Here is an 18515-nt window from a genome sequence, read left to right on the forward strand (position 1 = left end):
TCTAAGGGGAGAAAATTTTTTTTTTTACAAATGGGTGAACTCCCGCTTTAAACCTTTTTTGCGATTTTTTTTACCAAAAATATGTAGAATAATACGTATCGGCCTAAACTGAGGAAAAAAAACGTTTATATTTTTGGGGGAAATTAAAAAAAAAAATTAATTTTTTCAAAATTGTCGCTCTATTTATGTTTTTAGCGCAAAAAATAAAAACCGCAGAGGTGATCAAATACCACCAAAATAAATCTCTATTTGTGGGGAAAAAAGGACGCCAATTTTGTTTGGGAGCCACGTCGCATGGCCGCGCAATTGTCAGTTAAAGCGACGCAGTGCCGAAACGCAAAAAGGGGCAAGGTCCTTAACCTGCATAATGGTCCGGGGCTGATTAAACACCAATAGCTGGATTCAGGTACACATGCCTAACGTTAGGCAGGCGTAGTGTATCTCATATACGCTACGCCGCCGTAAGTTAGTGAGGCAAGTGCTGTATTCACAAAGCACTTGCGTCTTAAGTTACGGCAACGTAGCGTAAATGTCCCGGCGTAAGCGCGCCTAATTCAAATTGTGAGGAGGTGGGCGTGTTTTATGCTAATGAATCGTGACCTGACGTTTTTAACGAACGGCGCATGCGCCGTCCGTGGACGTATCCTATTGCGCATGCTCCAAATTACGCCGCAAAGACTTATTGGTTTCGACATGTACGGAAATTACGCCCAGCCCCATTCACGGACGACTTGCGCAAACAACGAAATTTTTTTAAAATTCGACGCGGTTCCGACGTCCATACCCAACATTGGCTGCGCCATCTTTTTGGTGGAATATCTTTAGGCCTGAAAACGCCTTACGTAAATGGCGTATCTTTACTGCGACGGGCAAGCGTACGTTCGTGAATAGGCGTATCTCGCTGATTTACGCATGCTAGGCGTAAATCAGCATACACGCCCCTAGCGGCCGGCCTAAATAGACAGCTAAGATAGGACGACGCCGGCGGTCGTATCTTAGCTAGATTTAAGTGTATCTCAATTTGAGAATACACTTAAATTTAGGACGGCGCAGATTCAGAGTTACGACGGCGTATCTACTGATACGCCGGCGTAACTCTCTCTAAATCTGGCTACAAATGACAGAAATAGGCTTAGTCATGAAAGGGTTAAGCAAATAAATCGCGATCCTCCTTTTAGCCGGAATCGTGCCGCTCTAGTAAGTAATAAAAGTGCTTTGCACACATTATTAGTTAAATCACTGAAAGCCGCCAAAGTTTATTATAGCGCGTGAGAGCCGTGTTCTGACATGAGAAGGGACACAATTCTATGGAACTTCCTGTTTCCCGGACAGAAGAGTGCTGACCCGGACAGGAAGTGGGGGCTGCACACACACACACAAGCACCTCTATTGTGATAGAATGGAAGTCGCTGGTCTCCTGACACCGGGTGAGAACATTTTTATGGCACACCACAGAAGATCCGCACTTTAAAATCAGCCGACTACAGCAAGATATTTCATTGCACCGGTTCTGGGGTGACATGGAGAAGCAGTGTTGCTGCCTTAGGTCAGAACTACAGAACTGCTCTCCCTCTTCATTACATAGGGAGGAAAGTTTTTATAATTTATTTTTTTAGCCCAAAAAGCCTTTAACCACTTAAGGACCGCCTCCTGCACATATACGTCGGCAGAATGGCACAGGCACGTCCTCTTTAAAGCGGGAGTTCACCCATTTAAAAAAAAAAAAAAAATCTCCCCTTAGCTTCCTGCTCGTTCGGTCTAGGGGAATCGGCTATTTATATTAAAATATGTGCAGTACTTACCCGTTTTCGAGCTGCATCTTCTTCCGTCGCTTCCGGGTATGGGTCTTCGGGAGCGGGCGTTCCTTCTTGATTGACATTCTTCCGACGGTCGCATCCATCGCGTCACTCGTAGCCGAAAGAAGCCGAACGTCGGTGCGGCTCTATACTGCGCCTGCGCACCGACGTTCGGCTTCTTTCGGAAAATCGTGACGCGATGGATGCGACCGTCGGAAGCCTCTCGGAAACCTGTCAATCAAGAAGGAACGCCCATTCCCGAAGCCCATACCCGGAAGCGACGGAGAGGATGCGTCTCGTAAACGGGTAAGTACTGCACATATTTTAAAATAAATAGCCGATTCCCCTAGTAATAACGAGCAGGAATCTAAGGGGGAAAAGTGCCCTCTAAGGGTGAACCCCCGCTTTAAGTGCCCAGCCGTGGGCGTGAACCGGTCCGAAGCTCCGTGACCCGATCGCTGCTGGAGTCCTGCGATCGGTCCGCGGAGCTGAAGAACGGGTAGAGTTGTGTGTAAACACAGCTTCCCCGTTCTTCACTGTGGCGCCGTCATCGATCGTGTGATCCCTTTTATAGGAAAACACAACCGATGACGTCACACCTACAGCCACACCCCCCTACAGTTAGAAACACATATGAGGTCACACATAACCACTAGGGGGCGCTGAAGGGGTTAACTCCCAAACTGCAATTGTCATTTTCACAGTAAACAATGCATTTTTTGCTGTAAAAATGACAATGGTCCCAAAAATGTGTCAAGTTTGTCCAAAGTGTCCGCCATAATGTCGCAGTCATGAAAAAAATCGCTGATCGCCGCCATTAGTAGTAAAAAAAAAAAAAAAATTCCATCAGAAGAGATTTGATTTGTTAAAATGGCCAATCGATCACATCTGTTCCACCCCCCTCGGCCTGCACAGAAAAAAAAAAAAAAGAGAGAAGGGAACAGATGATGTTCCTTTGTGACCCCTGGAAAGGGCCCTTTCACACGGGGCGGATCTGTGTGCGGGCTCCGCGGGGATCGCTCTGTCGATCCCCACTAAGCAGGCAGATGACAGGTCTGTCTCGGCACACTGTGCAGGGACCGACCCTTCAGAGCGCCGCTCTCCTCTATGGGTGACGTAGAGTCCGTCATCATCTGATCAGCCAGACGAATGGAAAAGTAGGGTTTCCTCCGTCACACTTTGGCGGATCAGAGCGGGTCAGAAGTCAGCGGGCATGTCACCGCTGACATCCGCGGTTCCATAGAGGAGCACAGAGCGCCCATTCAGGTCCGCCTAAAAAAACGACACGGTCCGCTCGTTTGAAAGGTGCCCAAGTCTTCACTCTGTTCACCAGGAAATCAGTCGATCAGATAGTTGGGTGTCTGATCGGCTGCATTGGAGGCCAGAGGAGAGATTTGGAGTCTATTAGGCCACATATCTCTCCATAAAGAGGACCTGTGCTGTCACAAGGGATATTGTTCATCCCTTGTGATAGCAATAAAGTTAATTTAAAAGAAAAAAGTTAGAAAAAGTTTTTTATAAAATAAATAAATAATAATAATACGCATACCCTACTCCCGCGCGCATATGTGATCGCGCCACACACAAGTGAGGTATGGTCCCACATCAACATCTTGTACTTATCAAGATGTGCCGAAGGCCTCTGATGGGTCCCGAAAACCCAGACAGGGGCCTATGGGCACAAATGGTGTTTTTTTTTTTGTGCATCATAATGCAGGTACCCGAGACCTTGATACCTGCGCCATCGGCTTCAGCACTTGAAATCTGGTCATTGTTCTACTGATAGGAACGTCCCCAGATGGATAGTATTTATCTTTCAATAGTAAATGCATCCAACAGTGACTCCTCTGAAGACCACTTACCTTTGGAATAGAAATGGAGATTGGTGTAAAAGTTGGAGGAGCGGCAGGGGGTGTTCGGGGTTGAGGCCGTACAGATTCCTACATAGAGAGACAAGCAGTTTACAACAGCGTTCCGTAGCTAAAGAATTTTTATATCAATATAAATACTGTATACGACTAGGACATGAAGCTTCCTATACCTGTCATTAAGACCCCTTTCACACTGAGCCGCCCATAGCATCGGCGGTAAGACTCTGCAATTTTTACCGCCGGCGCTATGGGCGAATTTGCTGCGCATTTCGGCCGCTAACGGGGCGGTCTTACCCCCGCTAGCGGCCGAGAAAGGGTCAAAACCGCCCGCAATGCGCTGATGCAGCAGCGCATTGGCAGCGGTATAGCCATGCTGTCCCATTGATTTCAATGAGCAGGAGCGGTGGAGGAACAGTAAACACCCTGCTCCTTTACCGCTCCAAAGATGCGGCTAGCAGGACTTTTTTTTAGCATCCTGCTAGTGCAACGCTCCAGTGTGAAAGCCCCTTAGGCCTTTCACACTGGAGACAATTGAGCAGCTGTTTGAGGGCGGATTGCAGGCACTATATTTAACGCTATATCGGCTGCAATACGCCCTCAGTGTGAAAGGGGTCTTAAAGCGGAGTTCCGCCCATGTTTTTTAAATGTCAGCAGCTACAAATACGGCAGCTGCTGACTTTTAAAATAAGGACACTTACCTGTCCAGGGTGCCCGCAATGTCAGCACCCGAAGCCGATCTATCGCTCGGCTCTCGTGTGCTGCCGCCGCCATCCTTGGTAAGGGACTCGCGCTGCACGATCCCACTGGTCCCTGCGTTCTGGGACCTGTGCGTCTCCCAAAAGACAGCAGGGTGGCGTAGATACCCACAGGCGGCTCAGGTATCTATGCCTGGAAGTGGGAGCAAATTATTACACAGGTAACTGATCCCCCCTCCAAGGAGGAAAATGTGACCCCGGAGGGGGGAGGGTTCCCGAAAAGCAGAAGTTCAATTTTTTGGGTGGAACTCCACTTTAAGTAGTTTCTTGGAGCACCATTGACCATTAAAGCAGAGCTAAAGCCAAAACTTTTGTCTAATTTTGGACAGCAAAGGGAAGGGTTAGAATCTCTGTCAGGTTTTATTTCCTATTCACCGTTACTAAACTCTTTCAACCCATTACCTATTTTTAATCATTACGCTGCTAGCATTAGTTAACAGGTAGTAAGTCATATGTGTTATATATACATATATATAAATCCCTGAGAAAGTCACGTGACCAGTGTGGAGCCTTGTGACGTCAGTTCCAGTGGTGTTTTAACAGAAGTACGGTGAGGCGACGTGTGCGTCACTACTCCCATTCCCATTTTACTGCGGTTTTTATCCTTACTTGATGTAAGCATTTTTTTTTTTTTTTTACTAAATAAATGTACTTTTTATTTGGCAATATTGCACTATGGCTGTTCTTCGTTTCCTTTGAGCGCCATTTATACAAGAAGTGCCATTCCTTGGAGCGAGCCGTTTTCTCTATATGTGGAATTACCCAAGATGTTTTGATGCCAAGTTTTGGACGTAGTTCTTCGTCTTCGCCTGGATGCCTGTACAGATCCACCAGCAGGATTCCTTATTGGACTATTTGATGAGCCTTGTTTGACCCTCGGGGTCATTGTTGGAGGTGAGCGGCCAATTCATAAATTTAACAGTCGATGTTTGGATTGATGTTTTGTCCGTTTTTTCTTCTATCAAGTTATTCCTGTGAGATTTTTGCCTTTATATGAACTCCTACCATTGGGCTTTAGTTGGACTTTATTCACATTTATTTATTTATATGTATGTTTGGATACTCATCATATTCATTCTTTGAGTATAATATTTTATGGCACATTATTGAATAAGCGCACCATTCTCATCTTTTTCTTTTACATCTAAGGCCCCTTTTACATGGGGCAATTCAGTAATGATCCGCCTCAGTGTGTCCGTAAGCTCAGCGGGGATCGCTCCGTTGATCCCTGGTGAGCCGGCGGATGACAGGGCGGTCCCCGCACACTGTGCAGGGACCGCCCTGTCTTTTCTACGCTCTCCCCTATGGGGGGAGCGGATGAACACGGACCGTCTGTCCATGTTCACCCGATCCGATCCGCCAGACGGAAGAAAAAAATAGGATCTTCTTCCGTCTGCAAAATCGGATCTTTGCGGAGGCAGACGATTATGGGTGTCAGTGGATGTTTATCCGCTGACACCCGCAATCACATAGGGACCAATGTATGTCCCTTTTTCATCCGCAAACAGATGGATGAAAAAGCGGACATACGGTCCGCACGTCTGAAAGGGGCCCAAGTCATATAATATACTCTTGTCTCAAACATTATATATATATAAAAATGTATAATTTGCTGAGCAGGAGAAGGGCCCGAGACTAAAACCTCTGCAAGAGGGTAGGACCCCCTCAATGCAGAAGAACACAAACACTAGGACGCTGAGATAAATGAATAAAAAAATCAAGAGCAAACCTGCTGCATTAGACTGAAGGGGCAAAACACAGGTATGATTTAAGGATGTACAGCGGAACCTCGCGGTTAACGAGCATTTTTGCAATACAAGCACTGTATTTAAAAAAAAAAAATTAACTTGGTTTGCGAGTGTTGCCTCGCAACATGAGCAGGATTCAGGCCAAAGAGGTGCGCCGTAGCACGTTTGGCTTGAGGTGGGGGGTGCGCCGGAGCCGAACGGCACCGATTGGAAATGCCCGAGGACAGCTTGGCTGACCTCGGCAAACCTCAAGAACCACGTTTTTCCAAGGTTTGCCGAGGTGTCCTCGGCCCTTTACGACTGTTTACGAGGCTCTCTGGCGCCCCCCGCCTCTGGCCACATGCAGTATTGCATGCCATTGAAGTCAATGCGGAGCAAACAATTTTCGTTTCCATTGACTTCTATGGGGAAACTCGCTTTGATATGCAAGTGCTTTGGATTACAAGCATTCTCCTGGAACGGATTATACTCGTAATCCAACTGAGAAAAACAGATAAATGACAAAACAAATGCAGAATCTTTGGTACGTATTCTATGCAGACAAAGAAGCCTTTATATGAACTCCTACCATTGGGCTTTAGTTGGACTTTATTCACATTTATTTATTTATATGTATGTTTGGATACTCATCATATTTATTATTTGAGTATTTTGCTTTATCTTGGGACAACACACAAAATCTTACCTCCTGTTGGTCGGACACTGTAGGGACAGAAAGGGATGGTGAGATATCAGGTTTGGGTGTGGAGTCCTCCTGATCGCTGATCATACTCGACTGCAACACAAAACAGAAATGATCAACAGAGCTGCAAGACTAGAGAACAGGATTGCAGCCATTGAAATGGACATAAACATGTGAATGCAAAGCCCTTCTCATCCGTTGCAATTACACTACATTACCAAAAGTATTGGGACGCCGGCCTTTACACGCACATGAACTTTATTGGCATCCCAGTCTTAGTCCGTAGGGTTCAGTATTGAGTTGGCCCCGCCCTTTGCATCTATAAGCGTAGACTGCGAGCCAGCTACAGACTAAGACTGGGATGTCATTAAAGTTCATGAGCCTGTAAAGGCAGGCGTCCCAATACTTTTGGTAATTTAGTGTATCTTTAAAGTGTAAGTTCACCTTTAAAGAAAATCTGCAAAGTGACCTTACACTGGCCTGTCTCCGGACCAGTAAAGTGATGTTCCGATCCCTGACAGAGCAGGATTGTGGGACTACAGTACAGCAGGATCGGGAGGGGGGGGGGTCCAGTGTAATGTCATCTTACAGATTTCCTGTAAAAGGTGAACTTACACTTTCAACATCTGTCTTCACCACACTAATGAAAAGTCACCCCAACGTGCTTAAAAAAAGAAGCCCATCTGTGCAGCACACAGCAGTTCTAGTGACACGGTGCTCAGATGCAGGAATATACAGTGTCTTGCCCTAAGGCAGGGGGGTCTCAAACTGATGGCCCCTCCAGCTGTTGCAAAACTACAAGTCCCATGAGGCACTGCAAGGCTGACAGTTACAACTTGTAACTGTCAGGCCTTGCAGTGCTTCATGGGACTTGTAGTTTCGCAACAGCTTACAAGCATGACTCCTCCCACAGGCAGAGGCATGATGGGACTTGTAGTTTAGCAACAGCTGGAGGAGGGTCGCCACTTTGAGACCCCCTGCCCTAAGGCTTGCTAGGACAATTAAAAGATTAAAATGTTTAAAGGACAGTATAGGATGAAACACTTGCTGGAGTTGTGAATTTTAAAGAGAAGATACAGTTAGAGAGAGAGAGAGAGAGATACATTGTAACATTAGTGAAGGACAATGGCCACTATTTAATAACAGCACAAAGAGCAAAATGGATGCAGTAACCCGGGCTGTGAAGGCACGGAATGCCAACACCTGGTGGTATGGGCGAGGTCTGGCTTCGAAGGGGAGTAAAAGGAGAACAAAAAAAAAAAAAAAAGTTACTTCTGGTCCACAGATTTCATAGCCGAGTTCCCTTCTACCACACGGCACCATCAAGAGTGAAAACATTCCCGGGGGGAAAAGTTCCATTTCTGACCATTTTAAAAAATTGTGACGGCTTCTAGAAAAATCTAGAAGTGCGACTTTGTCTTGGGTGGCCAAAGATCAATTTCAGTCCAACTCAATCGACCGAAGCGTGATTGGGTGAATTGGAAAATGCTGTTGGTGCTCATTCACACTTGCGAATGGAGACAATACTGATCACATGCAGGAGACCCAGCAATTGGCTGCGGACAACAGCCGTGCAACCAGGGCCAATCACAGGTGATTGCTCCATGCGGCTCGATCACTTAAAGAGGAACTAAACCTATCAATCTAACGGGTTTAAAGGTCTTATGTAATCCCCTTTTCATCAGGTCACATTCTTGTTGTATGTATTTTTGTGTTATTTCCTCACCGGTTCCTATACGACTCATACAACCCCGTGTGTGGTTATTATTTAGGTACTTATATAGCGCCGTCAATTTACGCAGCGCTTTACATATACATTGCACAATCACATTGGTCCCTACCCTCAAGGAGCTTACAATCTAAGGTCCCTATACTCACATTCATATACTGGGCCAATTTTAGACAGAAGCCAATTAAACTATCAGCATGTCTTTGGAGAGTGGGAGGAAACCGGAGTACCCGGAGGAAACCCACACAGGCACAGGGAGAACATGTAAACTCCAGGCAGGTAGTGTCGTGGTTGGGATTTAAACCGGTGACCCTTTTTACTGCTAGGCGAGAGTGCTACCCACTACACAACTGTGCCGCCCTGGTTACGTTTTGCTCCAACTCAGACTTTAGCACAACTTAAAGGGGTTGTAAAGGTTCATGTTTTTTCACCTTCATGCATTCTAAGCATGAGAAAAAACATCCGACAGTTATGCCCCAGCCCCCCGTTTTACTTACCTGAGCCTGTTCACCTGCTGCGCTCGCCCCCGACATCTTCTCCGGTCAGTCTGGGCGTTGATGGGCTAGAGTGGATGGATTGATAGCAGCACAGCCATTGGCTCGCGCTCCGGTCAAATCACATCCAATGATGGGGTGGGGCAAGTGATACAGTGAGCTGCTATAGCCGCCGGCTGTATCGCCGGAGGGGGGGGGGGGGAAGTGATACAGTGAGCTGCTATAGCCGCCGGCTGTATCGCCGGAGGGGGGGGAAGTGATACAGTGAGCTGCTATAGCCGCCGGCTGTATCGCCGGAGGGGGGGGGGGAAGTGATACAGTGAGCTGCTATAGCCGCCGGCTGTATCGCCGGAGGGGAGGGGGGGGGGAAAGTGATACAGTGAGCTGCTATAGCCGCCGGCTGTATCGCTGGAGGGGGGCAAGTGATACAGTGAGCTGCTATAGCCGCCGGCTGTATCACGGGAGCTCGCCCGCAAGAACTTACCACCATGGGTGAGAGCTTGCATGAAGGGGGATAGTTCTTGCAAGGAGGAGCTGGCGGGGAGGGTACGGGTCGTATTCCCGGGCGGTACGGCAGTGCTGCCCATTAATTTCAATGGGCAGGAGCGCATTGGCAGCGGCGAGTTCACCGCTGCTAATGTGCTCCAAAAAAGCTGCTGGCAGGACTTTCCCGACGCCGTGCCAGCGCACCTCTCCAGTGTGAAAGCCCTCTGGCTCCTCCACCGCCCCTGCCCTTTGAAATGAATGGGCACCGCTGTCGAAATGCCTGCAAACTGCTTCGGCAGCGGTGCTACATGGGCGCTATTAACCCTTCCTTTGGCTGCTAGCGAGGGTAAGCGCGCCCTGCCATCGGCCGAAAAGCAGCGCTAAAACTACGGTAAATCGCCGCTAAAACTAGTGGCGTTTTACCGCTTGCGCAGCCGCGCTGTTAGTGTGAAAGGGCTCTAAAGCGGAATTAAACCCTCTTATCCTTTACAGCCAAGAAAGCTGCTTCTGTTGGATGTTCAACTGCCATTATTGTGATCATTTGCGACACCAACCACTTGATGGTTTGACAGTTTGGTTGAGCAAATGCGACCGTTGTCAATTCCAGGAATGTAACTTTTTTTGAAACCGTTAAAATCAATTGGTTTAGTTATATTTTCTGATTCACTACTGGGGCTTCAACAAAATGGCGGCCTCCAGCAAGAAGAACCAGGAACAATGCTGGAGTCAATTTTACGGCAAAGACCAATTTTGGTAATTATAAAATGTGGAATGTAAGTTCCTTGTTAAAGAACATTTTTTTTTATTACGTTATGGGTAAAGTTCCACTTTAACTGAAGAGCAAGAGCTTACAGCAATTGCAGGCAGCAGGCTGTGGACCACTGCGCCCATTTTGGAGGTAAACCGCTTAATGGGATGTTTGCACTCTTGAAGGTCCGATAAGGATCTGTACTACCAACCATTGGGGTCATGGAGGGAGACTGTGAAAGCAGTCTATAGGTAAACAAACATGGTGCAGCTACATATAGAAGTGGCATATGCAGTAGTTCCCAGAAGCAAGGCATGCAATTCATATAGCAAACAACTAATATCTGGGGAAACGGTGTAAAGTCACACGTGAGGATCCACCTATCGCAGACCAATATCACAGTACTAAAAACAAAGAAGGGTGACTTCTGATTGGCTGCTACGAGTTAGAGCACTCTGCACTTTGCTTTATTAAATACAGGCCCGTAGGTTGTGGGGTTATAGACTATTAGGTGGTGACTAGGTTAAAAGTGCCCCGATTTTAAGACGGTCACAAAAGTTGTGAGTAGACTTACATCTTCCCAAAAGGCTAGGAGAGAGGACGTGGACGAGGTAGACATTGGTTCCTTGTGGTGACAAACATGAGGGACACAAAAATCAGCACTATGTACCCAGAAATTCAGAATTTTCAGAGTAATGGGCACAGCAAAATGTTAAGAACTGGCTGGACGGCTCTAACACCCCAAAACAGGACAGAAATAAAGCTGTAATAAGACTTGGAGGACTACCTTGAAGATACGGCTCCAGGACATCACCAGAGAGGAACAGAAGGAGCCAGAACTTTGTATTACAAATCACCATACACAATATTAGTATTACCTTAGGGTAATGGATGCTTTAGACACGAGCTAAATATTAACAAAATAAAAATATAATAGAGATCCCGAATCCCAAACTTAAACCAGAACTTCAGTTCAAAATGGAAGTTCTGATCTTTCTATTCCCTCCCCCACTTCCGCTCAGAACTTCTAGGAAGTCCGCCCACCCCTCCCGCAGTCTCCTGGGACACTTCACAGGGTCCCCCAGGAGGCAGCCGGACACTTCACAGGGTCCCCCAGGAGGCAGCCGGACACTTCACAGGGTCCCCCAGGAGGCAGCCGGACACTTCACAGGGTCCCCCAGGAGGCAGCCGGACACTTCACAGGGTCCCCCAGGAGGCAGCCGGACACTTCACAGGGTCCCCCAGGAGGCAGCCGGACACTTCACAGGGTCCCCCAGGAGGCAGCCGGACACTTCACAGGGTCCCCCAGGAGGCAGCCGGACACTTCACAGGGTCCCCCAGGAGGCAGCCGGACACTTCACAGGGTCCCCCAGGAGGCAGCCGGACACTTCACAGGGTCCCCCAGGAGGCAGCCGGACACTTCACAGGGTCCCCCAGGAGGCAGCCGGACACTTCACAGGGTCCCCCAGGAGGAGGCAGCCGGACACTTCACAGGGTCCCCCAGGAGGAGGCAGCCGGACACTTCACAGGGTCCCCCAGGAGGAGGCAGCCGGACACTTCACAGGGTCCCCCAGGAGGAGGCAGCCGGACACTTCACAGGGTCCCCCAGGAGGAGGCAGCCGGACACTTCACAGGGTCCCCCAGGAGGAGGCAGCCGGACACTTCACAGGGTCCCCCAGGAGGAGGCAGCCGGACACTTCACAGGGTCCCCCAGGAGGAGGCAGCCGGACACTTCACAGGGTCCCCCAGGAGGAGGCAGCCGGACACTTCACAGGGTCCCCCAGGAGGAGGCAGCCGGACACTTCACAGGGTCCCCAGGAGGCAGCCGGACACTTCACAGGGTCCCCAGGAGGCAGCCTCCTCGGACACTTCACAAGAACCAGCAGAGCTTCCCCTCCCGGGTGGGGCTCTGCTGTAAGCTGAGAGGAGCAGAAGTGTGCCATCTTTGTGTTAAGCAGGAAGACCATTTTATCTTACATGATACGCAAATATGGCCGCACACATGAACATACACCATTATAGAAAGTCTCACCCAAACACTACACAGCAGACAAAAGTGAAAATTTTACTTCTCAAAACGGAATGTTGTGAACACAAGGTGAAGCGGCAATACGGAACGCGATTCCACGAAACTGAAGACCGCTAAATACTTACTCTCAGGTCATGTGGCAGGGGAGATGTGTTAAAGTAATCAAATATGGAATCGTGGAAATCTGTCAGTTTCAGCCCTAAGAGGAAACAGAAAAATAAAAAATCGAATCAAACGTTCCATTATAAAGAAAAAAAAATGTTTCTGCACAGATGTCAATGCAAAACGCGCGGCGAAATCACAAAAAGGTAGTACAGAAACTACTTTTTGAGATCGGTCCGGCATCGCACCGATAAGGACGGCGCCATTGCCGGCAAATGCTGTCGATTTGACATGTCAAATCGCACCAGTGTGAACCAGGGCTTAGTGTGAAAGGGGTCTTAAAAGTGTAGAATAAATGCGACTTTAGAACCATTTTAAAAATTCAGCTTCCCACTCCCCAGCTTTCTGTCCCTTTTTTTCAAAGCTATAGTTGTCACTGAACGGTGGAAACCTGAACAGCCTCGCGTATGCGAGGGAAACCTGAACAGCCTTGCGTATGCGAGGGAAACCTGAACAGCCTCGCGTATGCGAGGGAAACCTGAACAGCCTCGCGTATGCGAGGGAAACCTGAACAGCCTCGCGTATGCGAGGGAAACCTGAACAGCCTCGCGTATGCGAGGGAAACCTGAACAGCCTCGCGTATGCGAGGGAAACCTGAACCTTCTCGTGTATGCTCGGGTTATGGAAAGAGGAATGGCCACTTTTCAAAGTCCAATTGCACGCAGGGATGTCCACCGCCACACAACTACTAACCGCTGTTGTCTTTGTATTTATCCTCCAGCTTTTTCTTCAAGCCTTCCATTTCTTCTAATAGCTCTTTGTTTTTAGCCTCCGAATCTTTTAGTTTGCTGTGGGGAAAAAAACACACATTAACAATGAAAACAGGAGTCCCATATATAATAGATAGATATATATATAATATATATCTATCTTCTCTATGAAAGACACAAGACTTATTACAGTGCAAGGTGTTTTTTCCCCCTAATGCATATACAGCATTAAGGTGAAAAAACAAAGTTTTAAAGGGGTTGTAAAGGTACAATTTTTTCCCCCTAAAGAGCTTCCTTTACCTTTTCCTTTACAGAGACAGGCACACAGAGACAGGCACACAGAGACAGGCACACAGAGACAGGCACACAGAGACAGGCACACAGAGACAGGCACACAGAGACAGGCACACAGAGACAGGCACACAGAGACAGGCACACAGAGACAGGCACACAGACACAATTGCAGCCAACAGGATTGTTTGTAAACAAACCTCATGTGATCATTTCCCCATTCGTTCACACGAGACCTCCAAAATGTAGTGCTGGCGTAGTCACAGAACCAGAAGCACACAGGTGCATGCAGCTAGTTCCCTGATGACATGATCGAGAACCATGTCACTTCCCAATTGTTGGTGTGAGACCTCTGCAATTTAGGGTTGGTGTGGTCACAAAACTAGAAGCACACACAGGTGCATGCAGCTAGTTCCTAGCAAACTAATGCTGGGAGCTGTAGTACACCTGTAGCTGCAATAAAGCTTCGCTATAATCCCCAAAAATTAATGACAGCAATATAAAGCAAAGATTACTTCTCGAACGTGATGTTGGTATCTTTTACTTTCCGCAGCTCTTCCTGCACCATTTGTTTGGCTCGTATTTCGGCGTCCAGCGCTGACTGCAGCTCCAGCCGGGCGGACATGTCCAGTTTTTGGCTACGTCGGACCTTCCACAGAGGATCCTGAAAAATAATTTAGGACATTTTATAAAAATGGGCACAAACAGCTGTAACTAAAGTTACCACGACAGCCTTTGTATTACATTAGAAAAATAAGTTCGAAAAGAAACAACGACAAGCCGCACCCCCAGAGCAAACCAGATCAGTGAAATGTAACAGTCGCTTTGTTGCCATGGATTATTGTATTGTACATCTGATACAGGAGCTTTATGTACTACTTCCGGATAAAGGCATTTACACACAAAAGAGGTCAATTGAACAAATACTTTTGCGGTGTGCCTCCGATACAAATATATCTATGGGTAATTTTTACCCAATACATGATGCAATCATTGCCAGATTTTCTCAGAGACATCTTATCGCTCAGTTTTGTAAAATCTACGCCATGTGCGCCAACAGATTTTTATGAACATAAGTTTCATTAAAAGTAAAAATTTGTCTATCAGAAGTGATTTGCCATGTGCATGCAAAGAAGAGGAAGAAAAGAAGTCTAAAAGATTATTACAGAATCGCCTCGAAAATCCCATCACCAGAGTGACCCTTCACCACAACGATGCAGAGTACCGCCGGGACACTCACCAGCCTATCTGTACTGTAAGGTGCCAGGCCGTGCTGGTATGGCATGTCGTGCTACAGCAACAATCAGAATACAAATGTAGGTTACCAGAAATGGACACAACCACATTGACTGGATCTATAGGACTGGCTACAGGAGATCCAGTGGGTTCAAAAACAGACAACTAGACTAATAAACAGGAGGAGAGGTCTGGCTGACTGTGAAAAGACAGGAAAAATGTTATATATAAAAAAGTAACTTGGGAGCAATATATAATTTAAAGTGGTTGTAAACTCTTTACAACCACTTTGTGCTACAGGTAAGCCTTTATTAACCACTTGTCAACCGCACACCGTCAAATGACGCCGGGCAGAAGACTCCATTGTTCTGACGTCCTGTCATTTAAAGCTGCTAGGGGCGCGCGCGCGCCCGGCGGCAAGCGATGGCTGCCGTGCACCCGCGATTGCCCAGTAACTGAGATGGGAAAGGAGACCGATGCTGTGTCCCTTGTACATAGGGACACAGATCGGTCACCTCCCCCAGTCACCCCCCTACAGTTAGAACACAGGATATCTCCTATCCCCTGCATGTACCAATGTCATTGGCACACGGGCACTGGGGAAAACTGAAGCAAAGGCACCTATGTGCCGTTGCTTCAGTGACCGTGCTGTTACCGCGCGCATGATAAAAACTGTTTATTAGACCATTAGAGAGGTTTTTCTTTATGTAATAGCGGGTTTTTCTTCATTTTACTTCAGATATAAAAGTAGTAATAAACACGGTCTGGTGACTGGACCACGCTGCTGGAGGGCTAGGTTTTTCATAATGTCTAATTTCATAATGTGCTAGTATGCTATGCATTCTAGCTATAGGTGTGCATAACCTATTGCATTAGGGTGTGTACCTCAAATCTCAAACACATATTGTTTGTGTGCATATGTATATATACACCGACGGTGTCAGTCGATGGGGCCAGGAGGGCAGACGACGGGGCCAGGAGGGCAGACAACGGTCTTTTTTTTTTTTATTATTTTCAACACATTTTTTAGGAGCCCCATTAGGGGGCTTTGGTAAAAAAAAAAAAAAAATCAGGGGTTTAAACTAGGGCCGAAACTACTAATCGATTACAATTTTCATAATCGATTAATCGGCCAGTAACATAATGGGGTTAAAACAACTAAAATTAGCCGTTTATAGTACAAAAAAGCAAACTGTAAATATTACTTTCACTGTCCCACAGTAAAAAAAAATTAACCCCTAAGAGCTGGTTCACACTGGGGCGGCACGACTTCGGGGGCGACTCGGCAAGGCGTCCTGAAGACGATTTTAGAGGCGACTTGAAAAATGACTTCTGTATAGAAGTCAATGCAAGTCGCCCCCAAAGTCGTACAAGAACCTTTTTCTAAGTTGGAACGACTTGCGTCGCTCCTATTAGAACGGTTCTATTGAATAGAATGGGACGCGACTTGTCAGGCGGCTGAGTCGCCTGACGAATCGCCCCAGTGTGTACCGGCTCTTACAGTAGCGATTATTTGCTCTTTTTGTACTTTTTAGTTTTTTTAACCCCCCATTATGTTACTAAACATCTCAGGCCGGGGTCACACCTCTGTTTTTTGCAGAAACACACTACAGTTCATTTACATGTTTTCCTATGGGACACGTTCACATCCATTATTTTTTTTTTCAGCTGCTGCGTATTTGGAAAGGGCAAGGACATTTTAACGTAAAACGGTGCTATTTAGTTGACTGGATCTATAGGACTGGAAACAGAAGATTTTTATTTTATTTTTTTAAGGCTATTATCCGATTAATCCAAACAATAATCGGCCAACTAATCGATTGTGAAAATCGTTAGTTGCAGCCCTAGTTTAAACAGGGGGAATCTGGGCCCCACAGGGTGGTTATTGTGTGCCCGGGCACCCCTATGATACTAGCACATTATGCCCTTAACTTGCAGGGGGGATTTTTTTTTTCTCCAACCTTACTACTGCTTTAAACTTGTAAGCCATCAAGTGAATTTTAGACGCTAGCATTGTGTTTGAAAATCACGGAGATAGTTTATCATATACACAAAGGCCAGAGAGAGGGAAGCACATACCAGTGTGCGAGAGCCCAGACTTGAACTTCTCAGTGTCTCCAGTTCTTCAGTCATCTTGGATGCCAAGGCTTGCAGATAACCTCGGGCGTCTTTTTCATCGCTCACCCTACAAGAAAAAAAAAAAAGAAAAAAAAAAATGAAAGCGGTTGTTAAACCCCCCCCTCCAAAAAGAACCTGCAAGACAAACATAATGAGCTAGTAATGCATCGCATACCAACTCCTTATGAAATACCTTAAAACGAAGCCCCCGCAGATCGCTGACATCTTCCCTGGTATTCTTTCGGGTTCTTGGGTTTCGGTGCCGTGAGTGGGCAGAGCCGCCATGACTTCACTCCCGCGCATCCGCGAAAGGAGCCGCCGGCTACGGCACACGGCTCTAAAGAAACGGCACGAGCAGCCGTTCCTTCAGAGCGCATGTGCCAATGACGTAATCGGCGGGGTATACACTAAATATCTCCTGAATGGTGCACTTTTAGGACATATTTAACGTACCTCTGGATAAGCCTTACTCTAGGCACACCTACAGGTACAAGCAAACCAGGGGAGTATAAAGGCTGCCAACTGTGACCATGTTTTAATTTACACCCTAAATATGGATGTAAGTAACATAGAACAGAATTACAAAAGTGGACACAGCCTTTCTATTCAAAGTACATAAATTATTAATGTGTAACGCGTTGCGGCATAGCAGGGACGACACGCACGTCACGTCTGATCCTTGGTTAAAGGGGTTGTATTTTTTTCGTATTAGGGAGGACATGAAATGTGGGTGGAGCCTCCCAGCACATTTTTTTACAGACACAACAATGAGGATGTGAATAAAATGCTATGAGCGTCCTTTGCCAGCGCACACCCACCTAACCACAAAAATAGATCAGGGAAATGTCACTTCCTCCTGTGAGGAACCTCAGACTACAATAGGCGATGTGGAAACCTACCACTGAATGATTTCTGCAATCTGAGCTTCCCAGTGAGCCACAGACTCTCTTTTGGACGTCAAGTCCTGAAGTTCGTCCTCCATTTGCCGGTTGTGCGTCGTCAGCTTATCCACAAAGGAGCCGAGCTGCAAAGTAACAGATAGGACAGAATTGAAAATGTATCTAAATCCCTTAAAAAAGTAATATACTGCAGTCCTTAGAGGTGGTGGCTGCATACATTCTATTTCAGGTGTCCCTCCCCCCTTCATTTTCACCCAGTGATCCTACCAGTGATACACTTCCTGTCCTAGCTATGGAGGAGATGTGCTGTCACCTTATGGTAACGGCTACAAGACATCTCCCCATCTCCATAACACAGGCCTAGACAAAATCTGGGCGCCAGGTCGCAATTGCGACAAGAAATTGTGACCTGGTGCCTGGGGAAGCTTAGGGCTGCAGAAGGCCGCAAAGCCGCGGCCTCAATTACCGGCCGGCGCGCGATCGCGGCGGGCCCGCGCCCGCCGGTAATTGAGGTCGTGGCTTTGCGGCCTTCACAGAAGGAAGCTGAGGCCAGCAGAAGGCCGCAAAGCCGTGGCCTCAATTACCGTCCAGCACGGACAGGCCAATAATTAATTCTCGGTCGGCCGCTAATTGAGGCCGCGGCTTTGCGGACTTTCACAGAAGGAAGCCGAGGCCTGCAGAAGGAATCTAAGAGTGGCCATCTTGTGGTGGCCGTTGGCATTACAGGTTACATTACAAGTAGCAAAAAACAGCAGTTCTAA

General features: G+C 47.2%; 1 protein-coding gene across 2 annotated transcripts in view; it reads right to left on the bottom strand.

Moving 5' to 3' along the window:
- The window catches only part of CDC42BPB (CDC42 binding protein kinase beta), a 141640-nt gene that overhangs the window by 30051 nt on the left and 93074 nt on the right, over window positions 1-18515 (bottom strand). The window contains exons 17-24 of one of the 2 annotated variants that reach the window (XM_040332969.1): window positions 17755-17879; window positions 16817-16922; window positions 14742-14792; window positions 14017-14165; window positions 13194-13288; window positions 12464-12537; window positions 6856-6945; window positions 3659-3736 (exon numbers count right to left, since the gene is read on the bottom strand). In XM_040332969.1, coding sequence (XP_040188903.1) covers window positions 3659-3736; window positions 6856-6945; window positions 12464-12537; window positions 13194-13288; window positions 14017-14165; window positions 14742-14792; window positions 16817-16922; window positions 17755-17879 — 768 coding nt within the window. The remainder of the gene's footprint in view (window positions 1-3658; window positions 3737-6855; window positions 6946-12463; window positions 12538-13193; window positions 13289-14016; window positions 14166-14741; window positions 14793-16816; window positions 16923-17754; window positions 17880-18515) is intronic. The other variant, XM_040332970.1, reaches the window with a different exon arrangement.

This window comes from Rana temporaria, chromosome 13 (assembly GCF_905171775.1).
Source record: "Rana temporaria chromosome 13, aRanTem1.1, whole genome shotgun sequence".
Lineage (NCBI taxonomy): Eukaryota > Metazoa > Chordata > Amphibia > Anura > Ranidae > Rana > Rana temporaria.